The 24,385-nt window shown below is 35.4% G+C and overlaps 1 protein-coding gene across 1 annotated transcript in view; it reads left to right on the top strand.

Moving 5' to 3' along the window:
* The window catches only part of TyrRS-m (Tyrosine--tRNA ligase, mitochondrial), a 33,948-nt gene extending 12,971 nt beyond the window's left edge, over nt 1–20,977 (top strand). The window contains exons 6-13 of the mRNA XM_089234166.1: nt 2,432–2,546; nt 5,013–5,091; nt 8,475–8,584; nt 10,418–10,516; nt 11,342–11,408; nt 12,480–12,668; nt 17,737–17,862; nt 19,245–20,977. Of these exons, the coding sequence (XP_089090292.1) occupies nt 2,432–2,546; nt 5,013–5,091; nt 8,475–8,584; nt 10,418–10,516; nt 11,342–11,408; nt 12,480–12,668; nt 17,737–17,862; nt 19,245–19,279 (820 nt within the window). The 3' untranslated portion in view covers nt 19,280–20,977. The remainder of the gene's footprint in view (nt 1–2,431; nt 2,547–5,012; nt 5,092–8,474; nt 8,585–10,417; nt 10,517–11,341; nt 11,409–12,479; nt 12,669–17,736; nt 17,863–19,244) is intronic.
* The last annotated feature ends 3,408 nt before the right edge of the window (nt 20,978–24,385 follow it).

The raw sequence follows: 24,385 nt of genomic DNA, 5'->3' as shown, positions 1-24,385 counted from the left end.
CTGATGTTCAGAATATTATATAAAATGTACTTATTACTTGTTTTTACATTCATTCATTCTAGAGTTTTATTTGAAACTTTATAATATGCAAAAGACACAAGGCTTTAACATTGATGCACATTTATGTAACATGAAAGTTTGTTGTTCCTCAAATAATTTCTGGTATAACTATTTTTTTGGAAAGGGGTTGCTTTTATTCAGAAGTTAAAAGCTCGCTCGCTCCAGAAGTTAATTGTGAGCACGCCTGTGAATCTTGTAGGGCGAAAAGTGTCTTTGATGATGATATTGAAATACTAAATTATGTGTATAATAGCAAGTCTTGATAAATCCCTGGAACCATGTTGTCATCCCAACTAAAAAATTGTTGTTAGTGAATAAAATTTTCAATGTGTAATAAATAAATCTGAATCTAAGGAGAACAAATATTTTGGAAATCATGTTCTCATGACACACAAAGGGGCCTATTAGTCTTGTAAAAGTCGAGAAATAAATAATGAGTCATAATGCACTTAATTCAAAAAATTGATTTGTTAGGATCCAAAGGAGCAAAACATACGATTGGATCAATAACAATATTGAAAAACATGCAACATGAAAAAAAAGTCTTGGCAGTGTAATAGTTTTGCTTTGGTTTTTGATACCAATTCACATAGTTTTCTGTGGTTTCCCAGCTTCGAGGTGTGAATACGAGCCGGTCTCCCATTTAAAAAGTCTCCCCGCAGAGAGCAGGCAGACCTACAACACGATACTGACGTATGAAAAATTCAAGTGTTTCCATCTTTATTTCAGAAAATAGAAGCCAGATGGCAGCATGAACACGAAACAAGCGCAACTCTACAACATAGATATGTTAGGGCCACACATTCCAGCATGTGCCGATTTGTTAGAAATTCTGAAGAAGAATCTATACGAGGTGCATGTATTTTTAAGTAGAGTAGAGAGTAGTACCAATTCACATGTGTTATATACTATGGTAAATGTGATAAAGTAATGATTATGCATAATCACCAATCATTTTGGTAAGTTTGATAAATTTTGCAGAATTTATCACCTTTACCTGTGATTACATATAATCCTTAGGTCGTATTGGTAAATATGATAAATCGCCAATGAATTGCTTAAATTTTTCAGATATTTTGTTCAAGCTTCAGTCTAAAATGGTGGATTCGATTGGTGTTGTTGATCATGTTTAAAAATGCTACTACCAAACCACACATGCACCTCGTCCATATTCCTCTGCAGAACCACTAACAAATTGGTACATGTTGGAATGTGCGTTTACGTGTAGGGAAACCTAATGTGACGTTTGTTTCTGTGTAAATGCTTGTTATGTGTAGTACTGCCATCTGCCACCAGTTTTTCTAACTATGGTTGAAGTGTAATGATTGAATGATTTACTGTTGTAGGCCTGTGGCGAAACTTTTTAATGGAGAGATTGGCTTACATTTGCATCTCAAAGTTGGGAACCACAGGAAACCAACTTCAGCCTACCACTACTGTGGCAATGGTGGGGTTCGCATCCGGATCATCGCGATGCGAGTTTGTCACTATGACCACTCGACCACCACAGCGGCTGTTTAGAAATACTTATAAATGTGAAGAAAGTTAACATTACACGACTGATACTAATTTATATATTTTTATCCTTATAACACTTATTTTCATTTTTATGGCAAAATATGTATAGTGCATCTATAACCTGTTTGTGATACTCGTATTTAACATATTTCTGCATGATTTTTTGCATATTTATCATACTTACCAACTTCATTCAGGAATTATGCATAATCGCTGGTGAAAGTGATAAATGAGTAGGAAAATTTATCGAACTTATCGAGGAGATTGGTGATTATGCATAATAACCATCGATTATGGATAACCATAATTTATTGCATTTACCATATTCCCCCTGCATTAGCCGACATGTGGGAAACAGAGAGAGAGAACAGCATGCCGGAAAATTCTTAAATATAGTGGAACCTGTCTAAGATAAGATAAACACTGTATGAGACGGAAACCTGTCTTAAACAGAATCGAAACATAGTCTGTTCAATGATTAGTGCTTTTATATGCACCTTTATAAAACTGAAATCTGTCTAAAATGGAATGTTATTTCATTCTGTTGACATTCCGTTTTGTACAGGCTTCACTATATGTTTATGTTTCTCCATTGAATTAGCTGAATGCATGCAAAATTTTAAACCTTGAAGGGGTAATTGTTAAACCTCACTTTTCCTTTCATGGTAGGAATGGACCAGGCCACAACATTAAAAAATTTGGTGCCTCTCGAGTTTGCTTGGCATGCTGACTAATGCAGGGGGAATATGGAATATTTATGGCCTGTTCTTTGTGTGATGTAATAAAGAATAACTTCGATAGAAGAATTCATCTTCAGTTATGATCTGTATTTATTCAATTTTATTGATTTCAGTGTCAAGACTCGCCTTGAAAGCAGAGAGGGAATAAATTTTTCTGAATTCAGTTACCAACTGTTTCAAGCGTACGATTGGCTACATCTTTTTGATAAATACAAGTGCCGATTCCAGGTGAATTTATCATTATTATAATGCTGATTTTTGAAGTATATATACAGTGGAACCATGATACGAAACCTACTTGAATGCAACATGTACTTGCAGGGCTGCAAGTGGGAGGGGGTGTCGACGAGTCTGTTGCCCCTGCCGCTGGACCAGAAAAGTGCAGATTTCACCCTTTAGCCAATACTTCAACATCAGGGGGGTGCCAAAATGCATGCTTGCCAAGAGCTGTGTCAAAACTTGTGTGTAAAAGAAAAATATTACTCATTTGGGGTGATTGTGCTGTTCATCTTGAAATAACAGATCTCATCGGCAATCAAATTATGCCTTTTAAAACCCGATTCGACTTCTATTTTACACACTTTGGATCAAGGGATTACTCTCAATACCAAAACTTGTCTTTGAAATTTGCAAATACGCTGAATCTTTGATGTAACAATACTCTATGGACCAAGAAAAAATATCGTAAAGGTGATTATTGTTATATCAACAATCATTGCACATAGTACCATTACCATGGATTTACAGAAACCTTTCCTCAGACATTTCGCCTGCCCTTGACTGTATGAGTGACCATGTAAGGGACTATATGAGTGATCAGGTGAGTAATAAGTGCATGACAAAGTGAGTGACCATTTATGTGATCAAGTGAGTAGATGAGTGATAATATAAATGACCAAGTGGGTGATCCTATGAGTGACCTAGGGAGTTCTCAAGTGCATACCTAGTGAGTGACTATTTGAGTGATCAAGTGAGTTGGACACCCCTGACATTTTGCTTCCTATGACCATATGAGTAACCAAGTGCATGACCATATGTATGAGTGACCAAATTAGTGATGGTCATTTACCATACAGTGATGAACTCTCACTTACTCATCCAATTGTATGGTAACTCATATGCAGTGCCGTCTTAATGCATGGACCTATCCTGAGCCTCACAATAAGAAGAAATAAGTGAAATTTTTTAAAATTTGCTAGGTGGGGCTCTCAGAAAAATCCCTAGATCCGGGGTCCCATGATGCTCTTAAGGTGGCCCTGCTTGCATGTGTTGTAGAAGGAATGTGGTGGTTGGAGACGAATACATACTTCTACAATTCAAAGATATAATTAACATTTATTATACAATTAAATTTACAGAACAAGAACACGAGTGGACAGCGTGACTGTCTTGTTTGAGCGGCAAAAACCCAAGTTCCACCTCACCATCGCACAGGCACACTCTTTCCCGTATTATTACGCGGACAGCACCATCTATTGGTGGACGCTGTTGCCACACATGGTCACTCACTCTGTCAGGGCAGATGAAATATCAGGAGCAAAGAAGACAAAAAATATTGCAAAGCAGGTATACACAACCTTTTTAGTCAGTGGGCCAAATATGCGTTTTTCTGCAGCTTGGCGGGCCAGAAAATTTTACATATAAGAGTGACTATTTGACCCGTATTTCACAGGACATTTGACAACTTTACTTGCATCTGAAATTTTTTTTTATAATTGACAATTTTTCAATCTATGATTGACATTTTAATCACCTTTGACAATTTTTTGGCCTAAATTGGCAGTTTACTTGCCTTTGACAATCTTTTTGGCATAATTGCTAACTTTATCTGCCTTTGACAGTTTTTAACTGTAATTAGAAACTTCACCAGCTTTTGACAATTTTTTTGGCCGCAATCGACATTATTACTTGCTTCTGACAATTTTTTCTGGCGATAATTGCAAACTTTACTATCCTTTGAATGTTTTTTGGCATATTGTAGGAAATATTGTCAGTCTAGGCATTTATCCTGTTGTGTGTATTAATATTTTTCTACTGGAACACCTATCATAGGCAGGAGATCGTGCACCCCTGTTGTAGAGGGAATTTCGTTATATTAAGTGTCACTATATATACAAGGTTTCACTGTAATAAAAGCAAAGTTTTAAAAAGTTTTAGATGATAAAACAGAACTTCGCTCTCAGCGATGCATAAGCACACTATCCAATTTGAAATCTTCAGAAATTATTAAAAGTGAAATTTTGAATTGGCAGACGTCAAGTTAGCAAAGTCAAAGTGTTTTTCAATTCTCCCCCCCCCCCCCTCCAGCTGCATCAAGCTGTTGAGGTTCCACTGCATATAGATGACATTTATTGATGAAAAAATTAGATTTTCAAAAGTTCACAAATACACAGAAATTTAAATGCAGAAAACCCCCTTAACTCCATGGGTGTATATATATGTCTTTACAGCCCATGATTGAAAAATAGTGGCACTGGGGAGCAGATCGTGTAAGATTTCGTTAGCAGTTAAGCGGTTTAAAAGTTAAAAAATTTCATTATATATTTTGGACGAGTTAAGATCTAATTTATATGTGAAGTGAAATAATGTTTGAAATTAATAATTGCAAAAAAATTCATTTAATCATTATTCTGATCAAATGAAATCTGTATAAATTTTTTTTTTTTCAATAGTAATTTGTTCATTTTCCAACAGTTTGGTGGCAATGATCAGCTGGGAAATATAGTCTCTGGTCACCGCTTGATCCATTGCATTCACTACAAGACTGTGTATGGTATTAACTTAATACAATACTATTCTCTAATACAGTTGGCTGCCGTATTCGTAGGGGTTATGTTCCGGGGGTGACCGCGAATATGGGAAATCCGCGAATAACTGAAACCATAGGTTTTTTTGTATATCGCGTTTATTGAACAGCATGAGAAGAGCAGGGTGATGCAGAGGTAGAAGGGAGTATAAAAGAGGATGCAGCAATTGCTGATGATGTTTTCTGAAATAAACATTGTGATTTCTTATTGTCGTTTCTTCTTCATATCATCAAGTATGTTGGAGTATAATGACAAGGCTTCTTCTACCAATTTTTCTACATGTGAAGAACGTACCATAGAGGGATCTATGTCATGAAAACAGTCTATTGCTGATTTGAACTTGTGAAGCCCTTCTGCTATGTTACTTATGGTGAACGTGTCATTCATTCTTCATCTTGATCATCTTCTGGTACCTCTTAGGAGCAGTCAACTGCATTAATTCTTTCTCGGTCAATGCTGAATTGCTTGATTCTCTGAATTGCTATTAATTAGCTGTTCGACTTCTATATCCATATCATTGAGTCCTTCTCCACCCACCTGTTTCACTAACGTGACAATGCATTTATAATCTCTTCAGTTGGCTCTGTAGAAATGATTGTGTTCTGGAACGCACATTGTGTGGCCCAAATTTAATTCAACCTGAGGTGACTGTTTCTCTCTCAGGAGCTGCCATGGCTCTGGTGATGACAGTAATGTCATTAGCGAGCCATCCAAAACATGCACAACTCAAATTTTGTAAACAAAACACATGAATGACGATTTCTGAGTATTGAAAAAAAAAAAAAATCCCAGTAAAGGGAAAAAACCGCAAATACGGGGGCCAACTGTATTCATTATTTTTATTTACAAGTTAAATTTCAATAACGTTTGTAATCGGTTCTCACTTCAGCATTTTGTAGATTCAGCTGTTGCAAATGAATTACGTTATACAGATAGTAAATTGGTAAATGTATACAAAACTTCACCCTGTGGTAAGATGCACCAAAATATATTTGACATACGATGTTGGGGCCCAATCAGAACAGTGGAGGATATTTCCGGCAATTGTAAAAAAAACTTGTTTTTAACACATTCATTATGTGCATGCAATGTCCCTGAACGGGGGAATAAAAAAAAACTTATGAGATACTAGCTATAATTCCCGGCGCTGCCCAGGTTTTTCTCCATGTGCTGGGAGCATTGAAAAAGGTGACAAACCATTTTAGAGGAGTAAACATGTCTGAAAAGCATTGTTTGGGAACCCTGGTAACCAAAGCAAATATGCCAAAAGGAATATTTCAATCCTCAATTCCATTGAGGAACCATTTTGTTCGTCAGTTTTTTGTCAATTTCAGGCATTTTCCCAGCTCTGACAAACTTTTAAAGTAGCCTATTGCTCAAGTCTGGTCCTGTTTGGTATATATGAAAAATTTGATTGGTCTAAAATTGTAGATTTGTATAAAGAACATACACGCACACTAACACAATGACAGGAAATCAATTTTATATAAATAGATTTACGGGAATGTGCTTGAAATAACAACTACCAACCCATATGTATGTTTAGCATTGCCAACATAATGAATAGTATATGTTAAGGTAAATGTGATAAATTGGTTATTAAACTTAAAAATCAGTTATATATATATGTATGCATACTTACCAATAATTGTCTTGGTAAGTTTGTTAAATTTATCACTTTTACCAGGGCAGATATGCATAATACCCTAGCATCGTTGATAAATTTGATAAATACTTGAAATTTATCACTTATCTGTGACTATGCATAATATCCTAGTGCAACCTTTCTAAACCCAAGGACCAATACAATGGTTGAAATAATTTGATGAACCCCTTGTGTCTCATATTACTGACTTTTCTTTAATTTTTGTGGTTTCGATTTTTTTTATACAATAAATATTGAATGAATTTGTGATATTTACTAAGGTCATAAGTACACAGCGTTTTCATAAGATATATGTTATATTATGATAATTACGACTAGGACGCTCACTCTGCAAGCGAGAGGGCGTGGGTCCTATTCCCCGCAAGACCAGATGAATTTTCTTTCCTGGATTTATCTTCACATCAACCAGTTGTCGAAACCTTCATTATAAAAGTAAAATTTTTTTATTTGAACCTATATGAATATTACTAAAGTAAATTACAAAGGTTGAATAATTTTTCATTTAGTTAGAATCAAGTTTAGCAAGTCTGCTTGCAAACCACCTATACCATTATCACGGACTATAGGTTGAGAAACGCTGCCCTAGTGTAATTAGATTGGTGACTTTGATAAATATGAAAAAAAATGTCAAATGAGTTTAGTATATAATATAGTCGGACCCAAATATAATAAATATGATAAATTATGATCATAACACTGATATAATGATACAATAAATGTATGAATTATCATGTATAAGTACAATTTGTCCTCTTTACCAATGACGCGATGCTTGGGTATTATTCATAATCGTTGGTAAAACTGATAAATTTAAGGAAATTTTTATCAAATTAAATGCTCAGGGATTATGCATAATAACCGGATTTATCACATTTACCATAACATACATATGCTGGAAGATACTGACCATCTGCTGCACACAGCTTCAGCAGCAACATTAATTATGGCAACGAGATCCTTAGGAATTTCAATGGGTGTCAGAACAGACAGAGGTCTTTAATCTATGGTATTTCTGCCAATCTTGATAATGGTGATTTTTAATGGAACCTTGCTGGAATTAAAATATGGCAAAAAATTTATACTTTACTCATTATTTTCATATATATGATACTATTTATCTTGATATTATGAGTAACCAATAAAGATCAATCTATGATAGTGCAAACCACTGTCGTACGCAAGGGTTGGGGAACCTTTGAGCTGTATAACAAAGTTGGTAGAATAACTTTTGCACTCAGAATAACATTGTAATGACATAAATTTGGCATGACAGCACTGTTAGCATTGATAATGCTCCTCAAATGTCCCCACAAACAGTTGAAGAAACATTTTTTTCTTTACTTTGTTTGAAGAAAACTTCAATAAGGTTCTTTTAAAAACTTTCTCCATTATTTCAGTTGGACCCTTAGATAAATGTATGTCCAAACCAGGGTCTGACAAATTTGAGGCTTCAGTCTGAGAACAACAAAATTTGTGGAATTCATGTGAGCATGTCAACAAACATGAAATAGGGGGTCACCAGGCCTCAGAAAAATAAAAAAAAAACAGCATTATTTTGGAACATTTTTTTCCACAAAATGCATAAAATTGATTCCAAAGAAATTTGGCCAGTGCCCGAAGTTTTTTGTTTTTTTTTTCGATTTGTCAAGCCCTGGTATAAACTAAATCCATATTGTCATGTAGGTATATTAACACCATTGATTGAATCAGAAACTGGCGATAAATATGGTAAAAGTGGTCGCTTAGCTGTATATTTGAATGAAGACAAGACAACCTTTTTTGATCTCTATCAGGTATGTAGTACATGAATATCAAATATATTTGTGTTTTTGAAGTATGCATATTTTCATAGAATATGTAGGAGTAAAAAATAAGTTACAGATGCAAATCAAATTATGTGTAGCATTGTTTAAAGAGTATGGTAAACACCAGTTACATTCAAACCTCTTTTTCCGAACTGTATTTCTTGAAAAACTCTATATCTCAAAGAAGAAAAAAATTTCCTGCATCAGCGTTCATACAGTCCTTGAAAGTCCTTGGAAAAAAAAAAAAGAGTTAATTTTCAAGTCTTGAAAAATCATTGCAGTCCTTGGAAAAAATAACAATCATTTCAAAGTGCTTATAAATGCTTGAGAAATTTTTTTTTTATGTGAAATTCTCTTCCATCAATTTTTGCTCCCCTTCAACTAAATCCCACTCTAAACCATATTCCACTGCAGCAAAAATGTGTAGAGCAACAATCATAGAATGATTAAGAGACCCTCGGAAGAATTTCTGGATTCCAAAAGTTGGCACGTCTGTTGATAATAAGGGACATTTACAATTTTGCAAATGATTCTACTTGCAGATGTAAACGGGTTACGTCATGCATTCATGCTCAGTAACTTTAACCTTTTCATTGCTCATGTAAATGCAACATTCCCATTAGTGTATAATCATTCACTTTGCCTGTTAGAATGAGTGCAAATAAATGATTAACTTCACAGATTGGAACGCCCATTTAGTGACTGGACTGCTAGATTCAAAAGGACAAATTTACCCCCATTTGTAATGTAGTTACTAGTAGCTAAATGTAGGTTAGCATAATAATTGTTCGCTGGAAACGAAAAGGTTGAGATGGTGGAAGTGAACTTTGTTATTGTTAACCTGGAATAATCCTTAAGTCTACTGTTAAACCATACATGCACCTCATAAACAATCCTCTGGAGAACTTCTAATGATTGTTCCATGACAGGAAGTGCTTTGTGTGCATTATGCACGGCCCTAATGTATTTATAATGTCAGAGTTATGGATGTTTTGTGTTTGAGAAGTGCTGCTATCTGTCTTCCACATTGGAAATGAAAGTCACAGATGCCAGAGCCAGTGGAAAATTGTATGCAAAGATTTTGAGGAAGACTTGTTTGATGGTAGTATTAGAAATATGGGGGGGGGGGGGAAATGGCTGTAGGGTGATAAGGAAAATCCCTAGGGGCCACATTTTCTGTCGAATTGTGTTGATCCTAGAGGCATAGTTCCAGTTAGAAGAAGTATCTAAATAATGTGTAGATTTCAGATATGTCATTCATATTGCAAGGGGCTGTTTACGTATTAAAATACAAAACTAATTTTTTACACGGACAAGCTGTCCTTAAAACCCCAATTAGAAAGTTGTTGTCCTGTACCTGAGGCCACCAAAAAAAAAAGTGTATATACGTCTTCAAATTCAATATTCGCTGAGATATTTGAATTCAAAAATTAGAAAAAAAGTTGGGAAAGAACACCGCATGCTTTTTTCCTTCATTTATGCTGTTCTTTTCCAACTTTTCTCTGATATTTGAATATCTCTGCGAATATCACACTTTTAAACATGGAAGTTTTTGTGCTGGCCTCAGGAAAGACAGCGCAACAAATTTCTAATTACATTTTTGACCACATCATGTTCGTATAAAAAGTGAATTTTTTTTTATTTTAATAACTATTAAGGACTTTCCTTACTACCCTGTATATGCGCTTGCAATTAGTAATGTTTTTTTCTTTTTTTTAAATATTCATTTGGCCCTTAATTTTTTAAACATGCAACATATCATGTACAGAGTTTCCACCTCTACATGTTTTCACAGTAGAGAAAATATCTAATTTGTTGCAGTTTTTTATGCGTATACACGATACTGAAGTTGAAAAGTTTCTGAAGTTGTTCACATTCCTCAGCACTGATGAAATAGAAGATATCGTTCAAAAACACATGGTAAATAGAAAAAGATTTCTTCCTTACTTTATGTGCTGGTGTATTTTATTCCGTTTCTGCTATTTCAAACATTTATAAGTATTTCCCAATGACTAACGGGTCACTCTTATCTAGTAATGTGGTGTTCATTGTGAAGTACTTTGTCGTGGCAATAAATGTTGTACAAGTAAAACTTCGATTAACCATCAGTTTCTGTTATCCATCATCATCTAAAAAAAAGTGTGAGTATCAACAATCAAACAAGACATCTTTAAAATTGTCCATGGATTACTTTTACGCCCTACGGTATAAAGCTGGAAGTGACCGTATTGTATGATGGTGCAAGTGACTAATCGTCTGTGTGTTGGAGGAGTTGAGATTGATCTGCCCTGTCACAAACCCATCACTAACCAGTCGCTATTGTGTTACATACTGGTCTCAGTCGTGACAGAGTGTGTGTCAGTCGTGACTATGTATTCAAATGAATGCTTCATTTTATAGTGCCCTGATCAACTTCTTTTTGGCATACTGTTACGATAGTGCTAGTGTTCTGTATTTTAAGACCTATTTTGATTTTGGCGCTAATATATAGGCCTAAAAAAGTCATTTTCGTTCTAAGCCTGCAGTGAAATCACGTTACTGTACTTATGTATTAAGAGATTTCTGTTATCTGTCACAGCCTTGGTTCGGATGGTGACGGTTAATCAAAGTTTTACTGTAGTTAGTTTTTGTAACAAGCGTTGTGAAGAAAACTTAATTTTCACTTGACAATCACTAAAGTAAATGTTCTTTAATATGTGTTTCTTAAATTTGTGTTTCACAATTACAATTTCTCATTTAATGTAGAAAACTCCAGATAAGAGATTAGGCCAAAAGAAGATAGCAGATGAGATATTGTTACTTATTCATGGTGGTAAGCATAAATAAAACATATCTGTCTAATTTAACTATGCAATGACACTATTAATGTAACACTTAACTCTAGAAGGACCAAGCCGGTCAATTTGACCATTTTTGATCTTTTCGCTTCATTTTCTTGATGAACCAGATTGTTCAGAACGCTGAAATTTTACGACTTTATCCAAAAAGTATTGAAACACTATGATGTCCAACTATCATTAGTTACAAAAATAAAATTATAAAAGAAATATTTTTAGTTTTACTTAAAAGAACCATGACTGGTCAATTTGACTAGTAACATTATAGCAAGTGTGCTCAACCTTTAGTAATGTGCAACCTCTGCTGATCTCTTAACTGATTTGGTAGGTAGTGTACTGTGGACTGCTCAAGTGCTTTAGAACTATACCTCGGGTCACTGAAGTGAATTATTTTTTTCATTTATTCTGAATTTTTATTAATTCTGGAATTATTTTTCTATTTAATCTGCATTTTTGTGGGTGCTGGAACTGCCTGTCAATTATTTTTCCTCATTTTCGATTAATTGATTCTGAATTTTTATTAGTTGTTAGACAATTTCCTTCATTAGGCCCACAATTTTAGTATTGGTTTTGAAATTATTTCTTTCATCAATTTAAAATTTCCTTCAGTTCAAAATTTTCATTGATTATTTTTTTTTTGTTAATTTACATTTAATGGTATCTATATTTTTTTGTATGGATATTTTTCACCATTCCTGAAAATTTTGTAATAACGTATGAAATTTTCAATGCGGATTTCCCTCTCCCATGGAATATATAAAATCGGGTGCTAAGGGGCTCCCGAAATTATTAAGGTGCCTCTGGTCTTGCTATTATTTTTGCACCAGTCGCTGCATCTGGTAAGGGTGGCCCTGAAAATCATTAAAGGTCAGTAAAAGTCTATTAAATCGAGGGTTTACAAAATTTGCAGATAAGATTAGGATGTTCTAAAGTTCATATCAAAATCTATGCATTGGCCTCATGTTTTGTCAGTAGCTGTGATTCAGTGATTCTAAAAAATTACCATTGTTAAAATTGTATTTAATTAGTAATTATTTCCCCATCAGAGAAAGGACTCGAAATGGCTCAGCGAGCATCGGATGCATTTTACAATTCAAATCTTGATTCTTTGCAAAAGATGAGCGTTGCTGAAATGGAACAAGTTCTTCCTCAATCGTCATTTGTGGAACTGCTTTTTGAGCCTGGAATGTCCCTCTTGGACCTCACCCTCAAAGCCAAATGTTTTCGGAATGAAGGTATGTTGTTACTGATGAGAAATAACTTATTAAATAATATCTATACACTGTGGGCGCTGCTTAATGTCATCTGCCTCTGGTTTTAATATACCATACAGTTATTTTTTAATACATCTGGGCTCTGGGGTTTATGATAACAGTAAATACAGCCAATTTTGTTGGCGAGAGGTGGAGGAGGGAAATCAAACTTTCTATAGTCTCTGTTGGCTGATAATGATAATTTACAAGAGAAGAGGGAGAGAGAGGAAGTGTGATTCGACTTTGAATGCATACAAATGAAACAATGCTTGCTGAGAATCACTATTGCTCGCTCTCACCATGTTATTCCCATGGGATGGTACAGATCCGGCTGCACTTTGAAAAAATGTTAACAATACATGAATGATAACTAGAGGCTGGAAGTTCAGGCAAAATGCCATAAATGCCTTTTTTTGCTTATTTTGCCTTTTTTTATATTTTTCCTGCCGTAAATGCTTATTTTGACATTTTTATATGTTTATTCATAAATTTTAGAGGCCATATTCTGTATAACTTAGATATTTTTGCCATTGAGAACTTCAAAAGAATTTTTTTTTAAATCTTCATTCTCCTTAGTATTAATTCTAAGAAAGCCTACTATCAGAAAGCCTTCTTCCTCCTGGCCCCATTTAAATGCAAATCGGCATAAGTACCTGAGAGATAGAAAAATTGGTGTTACGCATAAAAGTGACAGACTTTTCATCTCTGCTATACATAGCTTTCAGATAATTATCATCATATCGCCGAATTAACATCAAAATTGTAAGAGCTCTAGACAAAAGCAACCCATGCATTGAGAAAAGATGTGAATAAATTAGAGAAAGTTTGTTTCCTCACAGGCTTCACATAACACGTCGTGCTCAAGGCTCACACAGCATTGTGGGTGAATAGTTGACCAATGACTTACTATCTACAATACTGTTCCAATCTAATGCTGTCCCAATACCCCATCAGTCGGTGTCATGACTCTGACATGGCTCCAGCGCTGTAGTCGATGCTGTTTTTAGTTACATTTTACACTATATAAATAAATGCAAATAAATGTGCTCAGGGCTGGATTAACCATTAAACAAAATAAGCACGTGCTTAGAGCATCAGGAGAAAAGGGGCACCACAAAAATTATTAAATAGTTAGTACATTGTTTTTAAATTCTCAATTTTTTTTTCCTCAGCGTCAACCATCTGGCAAGGAATTCTAAAATTTTAAGAGCACCTGATTGCACAGTGGAAGATATTTATCAAAAGATTGGCCAGGGCCATAACTAAAAGAGGGCAGGAGAGGGTCTGTTTCCCGTTTGCTGGACCAGCAAGGGCGTCAAGCTTATTATTTTTCCGTTAAAAATTTCGTGGAGGGGTGCCAAAATACACACAAATGTAATAAAATAATAATGTAGGTACAGACCCCAAGCGACAGTAAATTTGTGTTTCTAGTTGCGGCCCTAAGGTTGACACAAAGCAGAGAAACTAAGTTAATTTTGAACAAGAACTCACGTTAATGCTCAGTTTTTAGATTGAGAGATTTTGCTCTATTTCCATAAAGTAAGCCCAGAGCCGCCTCAGGTACATTTAGCATGCCCCGGGTAAAACAAATTTTTCTGAGCCCCATTACCTAACTATACAGGGTGTCCTGTAAGTGCTAATGCGGCCTTATCGCATCAGCAGTCTGAGAAGTATAGTTTCAATTTAAAAAATGCTCAAAAGGCTTTCAAAGATTACCCTGTACCAGTTTTGAGAGTGAAAATAGTGTTTTTTTTTCCACGGTTAGCTGATGCGAAGATGAATTTAGAAAAGAAAACATTCAACTGTCCTTGCAGGGAATCGAACCCACGTCCTCTCACTTGCAGGACGAGCACCTTAGACTACAAAGGCAGCGAATATCTCAATATTTTCTTAGAGCTTGTGTGCGCTGAACGGGACCGTACATGGATGGTCGGACATAACTCAGGCCAAAATTCACAATTGTTGACACTGCCACCACTCCATGTATGGTCCCGTTCAGTGCACACAAGCTCTAAGGAAAAATTGAGATATTCATTGCCTTTGTAGTCTAGTGGTGTAGAGCTCTCATCCAACAAGCACGAGGATGTGGGTTCGATATCCGGCAGGAGCAGTTGAATTTTTTTCTTTCCTAAATTCATCTTTGCATCAGCCAACCGTTGAAACCATTTATGGATAGCAGAGAATAACATCATCCTTAGAAAACACAGTGTGTCACAAAATAAGAAATCAAAATTTTTCTTCAATTTGCGCTGTCCTCGAACTTCTAATTAGAAAGTTGTCTTGTCTCTCTTGATGTGCCGACAGAAAAAAATTCCATGTTTCTAAGTGCAATATTCGCTAAGACATTTTAATTCAAAAGCTGGAGAAATGTTATGGAAGGACACCAAAAACTAATCAACATCGCTCCCTTCCCTGACTTTTGCTGTCCTTTCCAACTTTCTTTCAAATTTTGAATTCAAATATCTCGGTGAATATTGTACTTGTAAACTGGGAATTTTTTTGCTGGCCTCAGGAGAGACAGCGCAACAACTTTCTAATTGAAAGGTAGAGGACGGGGCTATAAAAATTTTGTTTTTATCATTTTGTTACAAACTATGTTTTCACTCTCAAAACTGGTAGTGGGTAATTTTTGAATGCTTTTTGAGTATTTTTTTTGACTGAAATCATCTCTACAACGGATGGTTGAGGAGATAAAGGCCGCACTATCACTTACAGGAGACCCTGTATATACCTGACTACTGCACAATTTGCATACTCACTCTCTTTAAAATTTTAACCAGATCAAATTGTCAAGAGGTCTTCCTGGCACTCGAGGCTGCCCAGCCGTGGCATCACAGGCTTTGGGCAAAATGATTATTTTGAACCCCCCACTCAAACTACCTGCTTATCAAAATTTTCATATTTTTACTAGAAAATTGTAAACAAATCTAATTATCATGGGGGGGATAAGCATGCGTTAAGATGAAAAATAGGGGGCCACCGAAATCACTTTAGTGTTTAGGGCCTTCATATGAGTTAATCCGGCGCTGAATGTGTTGCGTGCAAACAACCATGGCCAGAGATTTTTAGATGTACAAAACACATCCTCACAGAATTTGAGAAACCTTTTTTTTCAATCGATACAAACCTATCAAATACAAAGCTTGACACTAGAAAATTTTGAGAGAAATATGCCGTTAGTATGAAAATGTTTGTTAAATAATTCCATATGAAAACGTTATAGCTTTTATATGCAATCAATTATTCTTCAATTTCTGCTAGCACTATTTTGCATATCAGAAAATTACATTTTAGGTTAGATTGAGTCAAACTCCTACCTAACTTTGAGAGATTGCAAACACTTTTTCTTTGGCATAATAATATTTACTTAGCTAATAATGCAGATATAATCTATTGATGAAACAGTAGATTCAGTTCATGCAATCAATTTCTTAGCCAGTTTTCAGACCCTTAATATCATAGCTTTTAGTTATGTTTCCTTTTTTTTCCCATTGTGGTTTTAATTAATTTTTTTAGTGGCTTTTTTAACCATTTTTAGTGCCTGAACTAATGATAACACTATCTGTGTTTCCAATTCTAAGCGTCTTGTAATGTGTTTGCAGGCTGTATCGAAAACAACATTCTCTTCTGTGAATATCATCCCTAAGAATGTATTTTTATGCTATGTGATACCAAACTATTACAATGTATAATGCCTTTTTGGGGTTTTTATTTTTTGTTATGGAAATGTAAAGGGTGTCCTGTAAGTGCTAATGTGGCGTTTATCTTATCAATTGTCCGTTGTGAAGGTATAGTTTCAATATAAAAAATGCTCGAAAGGCATTCAAAAGTTACCCTGTACCAGATTTGAGAGTGAAAATGCAGTATGTAACAAAACAAAAACTTAATTTTTTATACAGTCCCCCTTTTATTCTAACTTCTAATTAGAAAGTTATCCTGTCTCTCCTGAGGCCAACAGGAAAAATTCCAAGTTTGTAAGTGCAATATTCGCTGAGGTATTCAAATTCAAAAATCGAAGAAAAGGTAGGAAAGGGCAGCATAAATGAAGGAAAGGAGCAGTCTGTTAGTTTTTGCTGTTCTTTCATAACCTTACTCCGACTTTTGAATCCAAATATATTAGCGAATATTGCACTTGGAAACATGAAATTTTTTTCTGTTGGCCTCAAGACAGAGCAACAATTTTCTAATTTGAAGTTAGAGGATAAAGAGCCGTATAAAAAGTTGGATTTTGTATTTTGTGACACGCTATATTTTCACTCTCAAAACTGGTACAGGGTAGTTTTTATTTATTTATACGATATTGTTTGGCTAACGCCTATACAAGAGGGTGTGGTGATGGGATTTGACATAGGCGATTGATGCTACATACAAAATCAGAGATTGAAGTACAGTCTACAGAATTTGATGGTTGTTCCAATCAATAATTGTATTGGGGGAAAAACCAAATTTGAAGCAATCTGTGGATGCGAAAAAAGGTTTCAATTTTTGGAAGTGATTGAGTCTATTAGAAAGATGTGAAGATTTGATTAGAATGTGGTTAGTGTCAATGTTAAAATAGCCATGGATAATTTTGAAAAGTAATAATAGGCTAGCGATATATCTACAAGAGGTAAGTGGGAGGATATTAAATTGACGTTTCAGCCGTGTGATGGAAACAGAGGAAGACCTACAGTTTAAAATGAAGTGGGTAGATTTGTTTTGGATGGATTCCAGCTTATCTATATTGTTATATATCTATTGTTTTACCTACCGAGCCTGGGGCGACCATCGATGGATGGAGTCTTCATTTCCCATCCAACTCCACTGGTTGGAAATTGCCATATGGCGATATATAACCAGAATTGGTGTGCTGTAAAGTAGCTTATCTATATTGCTTTGTGTATAGGTTCACAGGTAAGGAGAAGACAGGAAGAATTTTGAACGGCTTTTGAAAATTTTTTAAATTGGAATCATACCTCTACGACAGATGGTCGATGAGATAAAGGCCGCACAAACATTCACAGGACACCTTGTATATATTTACTATTCAACTCCCAATTTTTTATTACAGCTGACGCAAGGCGAATCATCACAGAAGGAGGAGTGCATCTGAATTTTCAAAAATCAACTTCATCATCAATGGCCATAACACCAGGGGTTCACATCCTTCCAAACGGGACAACTCTAATCAGAATAGGTATAATGATTCTGATGATAAATTTGCACATGTATCTATGAGCGCCATGTAAAAATAAGAGGTCAGGCTCAAATAGACAGATTTTGATCTTGGTGAATGCACAGAATTTGCTTAAGAGTGACCTAAATGATTTTATCAGAGCTGACCTTTCACTAAAGACACATCTGTGACACCATTACCAGTTCTAAATTTGAAAATTTGGCAACACATATAATTTTAATACAATTTGTTACATTTATTTCTTCATGTTGACAAAATGCCCAATCCTGATATACAAAAAATGGCAAAAACTGTCAAATGATGTGTATCTCATGTTCATCTCCTTTTTAACTTTCTATCTATTTTTAGCATCCTATTTTGGCGTAGAATCTTCTGGGTTGGCTCACAGATTCTGCACAGTGATTGGTCAACTAGACAAAAATTTAATCTAAAATTTTCAATGAGAGTGACAATATCTGTCATGTCAGGTTCAATCTATACATGGTCGTCTAAGATTACGTAATCCTCAGCACTGTGATCGTGGAAAGTATCTTGCATGCGATTTTGTGAGCATATCATTTGGAAATCCAACTCTCACACAGAAAACTTGTGAAAAGTTTTTTTCGTTTTTAGAAGAGCAACTGTTTTACTATGTATGGCTTATTAAAATCACAGCATCAAGTACAGAAACAGTTTTTGCTAATGTAGGGGTACAGGATGTAGAACTCACATGGGCAAGCAAAGATTGCATGAAATACTTTGGTAGAGCACTTTAGCATTGGGTATGATCCCTTGGTCTATTGTTCACGAAACACTCGCAGTGTTTGAAGGAAATTTCCCATTTTTAAGAGAATACAATTTTTCATTTCGTTCCCACATTAGACTGGTTCTGTTTGATCCAGGTTTTTTAATGTTTATTTTGGCATTGAAATCATGGGACCAAGATTTTCTCCCATTGAAGACAGGTTTCCACGTAATACAGTTTCCGTTAAAGATGGGTTTTACTGTATGACCTTCCCAAAATCCAGGAGAGAAAAATGTTATTCCCCATATTTTCCTAGAAGTTCGAAAAAATATCTGAACTCCAAAGTGAACCCTGACTTATGGCTATATAGTGTGCCTATCTGAACGTAGTTTGTGAAACAGAAAGAATCCTAAAATGCAGGGTACAGAACTGGCAAGGTTAAAATTAGCTAATTCAATCAATTCTTGGAGTTGAGATATTCAAAAAATATTCAGATTATGCAATTCCAATTTCTCCCACCATAATGCGGGGGGGAATATTCTAATTCAAAATTAATGGAATTTTTTCTTTCTATTGTTTTGTAATCTATCTTAATTTTGGAACGGACCTCTTATCTGTGCTGTTTTTTGTAATGTGTTTATTTTTCCTCTTTAAATAGGCAAGAAACATTACTATCTTGTAGTATGGAGGTGAAGCCATCTACACATTAAAGACATCATCAAAGATTCAACTGAATCTTTATTAATGAAAACATTTTTTTCTTACTGTTGCCATTCTGTTGAAACAAGAATCATTATTATTATAGTTAACTTTCAGTACAATGTTTCTGTTATTGCCCCTAGCACCATTATTAATTTACACAATGCTCATAGCTACCTTGAGCTGCATTACTGGATACAAAATTTGAGATTAAATTTTATCTGCAAGCTCCAGGCTTTTCAATTGCTGACGACAATGATCACAGTATGTAGTTACGTCATGCCTTTTCAGCTGTCAGGTGCTTTGTTCTGATTGGTCATTGCAAATTTGAAATGATGTCTCACGAGTGTCATCCGTGTGTCCAGAAGGGTGTGAGTGTACAAGAGGCGCAGAGCAACCCGAATAGATGCCTTACTGATTTCATTGGTGGCCACAAATAATGATTCCAACCACTATATATAGTGTTAAACCACTCTTTTTTCAAACCAAGCACGGTCAAGGCTCTATTGACTTTAACCGATTTTAGTCATAGCTCCCTCTGTTGGGGGAGGGACTGTGTAGGAAGTTACCATATTCTAAAAAATTAACTGAAATTAAGAAACGGCAAACATATATTAATATTATCTTTCAGGAAACATCTTCGAAAATCACTATTTCTGCTGCACAAAGCAGATATAAAAGAGAATTATTTGTTGAGTGCAAATAAACTCATACTGACGGCAACCTTGCCTCAAGAACCTCTCCTTCAATTGATAATAGCTGCGGAAGCCTCATACATTTTTTACGATCTGTTATTTGGCCACTGTGCGGGCATCACAATGAGCTCACTTTGTAAGAACCTGGTTTGGATCAGCACCTCCTAGAGATAGAAGGCCTCTGCATAGGTTGCAGAGTTCATCTGTGACGTCATGAGAGTATTCTAAGACAAGTTTTAACATTTTGAACCACGACATCCTATTTTGGGGTAGAATCTTCTGGGTTGGCTCACAGATCCTGCATAGTGATTGGATGTGGGCATAGAAATCGCCAACTCTGTTCTCGATTTTATTTCTTGCACAACAATGATACTAGCATGTACAGCAGATTTTTTTTCTCTGAATATTCTGAGTAAAGATGGACTACTTGTGTGACATCACGAGTAGCGTGTGTAGGCCTTGTATCTCTTGGAGGTGCTGGTTGGATCCTTACCGGCATGGTGGTGTCTAGTTGACCTCTACTAAACCACACATGTACCTTGTCCATATGCCTCTACGGAACTAGTTGACCTCTTTGAAGAGGTCTTCAAAGGTGTCTAGTTGAAGTTGGTTTTCTGTGGCGGAGTCAGTTCTCTTATTACAAAAGTGCCTCTTTTTAGCAAGCAATAAGGCCAACAAAATTTTAAAGTCACCCATTACAGGCAATAACATGCTGATGCGTTGCTTTTGAATCAAGATGGATGGCAGCACTTCTCAAACTCACAACAAACAATCCTCTTCACACAAGGTAGACAACACTTTGCAGCTTGCACTGATTCATTCAAAATTTCTCAGAGGGATGTTTACAGGGTGCATGTGTGGTTTGGCAATAGTCTTAGCGTAAAATTTTGTGAAAGAAATAAACCAAAGAAAATGCTTAGTTCGAGTATGTTTTATTTATAACAAAAACTGTACACAACTTATATAATAAAAATCATACCAGTTGGCATAATTTCAACGTATTTGCTTATTTATATGTGTATAAAATAGTCACTCAAATGATATCTATTATAAAAGATGTGTTTCGTATCGAATAACCTAATTCCAGAAAAGAAGTATATACATTACTACTTGTACTCCTTCTTGCATAGAATCTAAATTACTATTCAATTAATTTTAAACAAGAGTGAACTCATTTTTTTTTTTTTTGAAACATTCCTACACCTGAATCGAATGACTAGGATTTAAACACGCAATTGAATATCTCGTACCAGTTAAGCCAAAAAAATATATGCCTTAAGTGATTGTTGTAGACATTGTTGCAGCAGCGCATCAAAATATTTAACCATTTCAGAAATATTTCATTACATTATAAATTAAGATACGAGATGTATTACAGCGAAGCAGGCTCATAGATACATGTATCGCAGCTTTAGTATTGAAGTCACTTGTATTTCTTTTTCTTACGAGTGGTTCATGGCAGAAAAATGTTTGATGCCTATACCAAAATTTTTTAGCATTTGTAAGGGTTATGGCCGCCTCCAAAAATCTGACTGTTACTGATTGGAAAATTACCTTTATAAATGTTGACTTCATTATAATCAGATGTGTGATATGGAAACTGTTCGCAGGCCAGCACGAATTCAGAGGGAGGATTGCCTCCCCTCCCCCGAAAAAACCATAAAAAATAGAAAATAATTATTGTCACGTTTATTCACCTTATGCCCTTAGACTAATTTGCCATACCCCGACATATTAACGTAGCTGGAAAGTGGTGTACCTGTCGTGTTTTATGATTTGATACCATTCTTCAGGAACATCTTTAACAGGCCCTGATGGACCCACACATCAAGATGGCCCTGGCGATCCAACAACTATTTGTTTATCACTAATTAATGTTCAAATCGCCAAAATGAATAACCAAAAAACTACCACCAGTGCAAATCACTGACACTAAAACACCATAAACAAGAGATCACTCACTTAAAACAGTGAAATAAGAAACTAAGTTGTAAAATGAGCCACCTGAATACAGCAGGTGCCAAAAAGTATCAGAGCAGTGATGGCATGCAGCAGCTCCGAGACCATGCTCACTGAGCCAAGCATGACATACAACAAGGGGATGAAATAGCCCTTACTATATAGTTCTGAGCCACTGATATTATAGAAATGTTATTGTGGGGCGAGGAAAATAATCTTATTTTTCTTATAGTAACCTTTCAACGCCACTGCTTATTCATACTGAAAATTATGGGGTTTTTTAGGCATATCTTTTGAAATAGAATATTAGAAACGTGAATGAGTAATACACTATAGCTGTTACAAACAGTTCAAAAGTAGATAACAATGCACATTGCCCATATTGAAATGCAGTATGGCAGCTTATTGCAATGTCTGATACAGAATTAATATAGTAAAGCACGTTGAAACATTCCGAACAAACTCTCTTCTCGGTATGATTGTAATTCTTCTACATAACTTTGGTTAATGTCTCAAAAAACAAGCCTATAAAATTTATGGTGAGCATTGCATTAGTTAGATTAAAGTAGCTCTGATGCGATACAATAGACTCCTGATTATCAGTGCAGTTAAATACCCCGCGGGCTAAAGATGATCTGCAAAATTGGTTTGAAAAATAAAACAGTGCAATGTTCATTATTCAACTCCCATTTACGAATACGTTAGCTTTGTTATATGTAGCTTTCGTTGATACAGGATGTCTATGAATTAATTTTGTATGGCCCAAGCTGTTTAAAGTTTCAACTACCAAATGGAAACTTTGAAACTATGAAACTTTGGGCAAGAAATTAAGAGCAAAAAATACTCGGACATTCTCACCGCAGAGACAATTTAACTCTGAAGAAGTGGCTGAGCCACAATTAATTATTGTAGACCATGATTTTGTATAAATTTTAGGCAGCTAGGTGTCCAGGTGCTGCCATCTATCTCCTGAAAACAAAACTGAATGATTATCCTTATGTGTTGAGGTGTCTATTGCTGTGGCTAGAATTTTTCAAAGGAGAGACTGTCTACCATCATGGAAAAATCATCATCAAAAAAAAAAAAAATGATAAAGGTTGCGGGAGTCGAGAAAAAAATCTTTTTTTTTCATGATTCAATTTTCTGATTTTTCTCAAGAAGTTATCCTGCTCGGTTTTCTCAAAAAATCATATTTCCCCCATCATAAAAACCTGTTAGATACCCACAATTGTGCAGTGGTGGTGGCAGCTGAAGATGGTTTTCTGACTTCAAAACATGAATGCGAGTTGGTTTCTGTTCCATAAAAAAAAAATGTCACCAAGGGAGCAGCAATGCAGTTTGCTATTGTTATTGTGTCAAACCTTTCACGACATGTTTCATCTATTTTGCCAAATAATGAGTGGAAAATTGTCAATCATGTCACTTAATAAGTCAAGGAAAAGTACAGATTTTTTTTTCCTTTGGGTATGTGGTAAACACTGTCTGAGAGACTTCTGCTTGTGTGTTCAAATCAACACATCCGCTACAGGACGATGGTTTGCAAATGTACATGCTACTTTTAACAAAAGTGTGACAAAACTGTTCAAGTTTCTTGGCAAGGTATCTAAACATCTCCAGCAAAATCATTTCAGTTTTCTTCACTATAGAGTATTACGTCAAGTTTATAAGAGTATACTTTGCTGGTAAGACTGTTATAAACACAGTGATTCTGCATCCAATGCTTGCAGAGACCTCTAAAAGGTCTCCACCTCTTCATTAAGCTTTTGCTAAAAAATATAATTTATATAATATTGTTGGCTGAGTAGATCTATGTGAGAGACTGCGAATGAATCTGCCAGAGATATTGTTTAGGTTATACAAAAATTCAGCTGTTATTATAGAAGAATCAAACAATAGCAGAAGGAAGATTGTTCCAGTCAACTATGGTATGAGAAAAGCTGACATACGAAGAAGATGTATAGGAAGGCTTAGTTAAAGTACCAATATTAACATGACCGTGGAGAATCTTACATATAACGGCCAATAAGTTGGTAGATAGTAAGAAGGTGGAGACTATGTTCAAATTCTCAAACAAAAAAGGACCATCAGGCATGAATAACGCGGGCGGATTTATTTTAGATTAATTCGAGTTCGTCGATATTACTGGAGGTACAGGGGTCCATAGGAAAGTAAGAGAGAAATATATAAGTTTGGTAGCAGAGGAGTCGGACATCAGGAGTGGAACGTTTGAGGTTTCAACAAGTTTTTTTGAAAAAAGAAATTTTTTGAAGCATTTCTGGCAGATATAATCCACAATAAATATAATAAAGGTTTATTCCAGCCTGGATCTGCCAAGATAATGATGCAGAGGCATTTAATTTGAGGAACTTGGGATATAGTCAAGTAACGAACATGCGAGGGGAAAATACTTTACAAGAAATCCTCATGAAAACTATTTTTAAGATGT

This window comes from Pholcus phalangioides, unplaced genomic scaffold, assembly GCF_987345545.1.
Source record: "Pholcus phalangioides strain wild (caught in Gottingen) unplaced genomic scaffold, Ppha-v1.0 ptg000008l_1, whole genome shotgun sequence".
Lineage (NCBI taxonomy): Eukaryota > Metazoa > Arthropoda > Arachnida > Araneae > Pholcidae > Pholcus > Pholcus phalangioides.
This window is presented reverse-complemented; position numbering and strand designations above follow the sequence as displayed.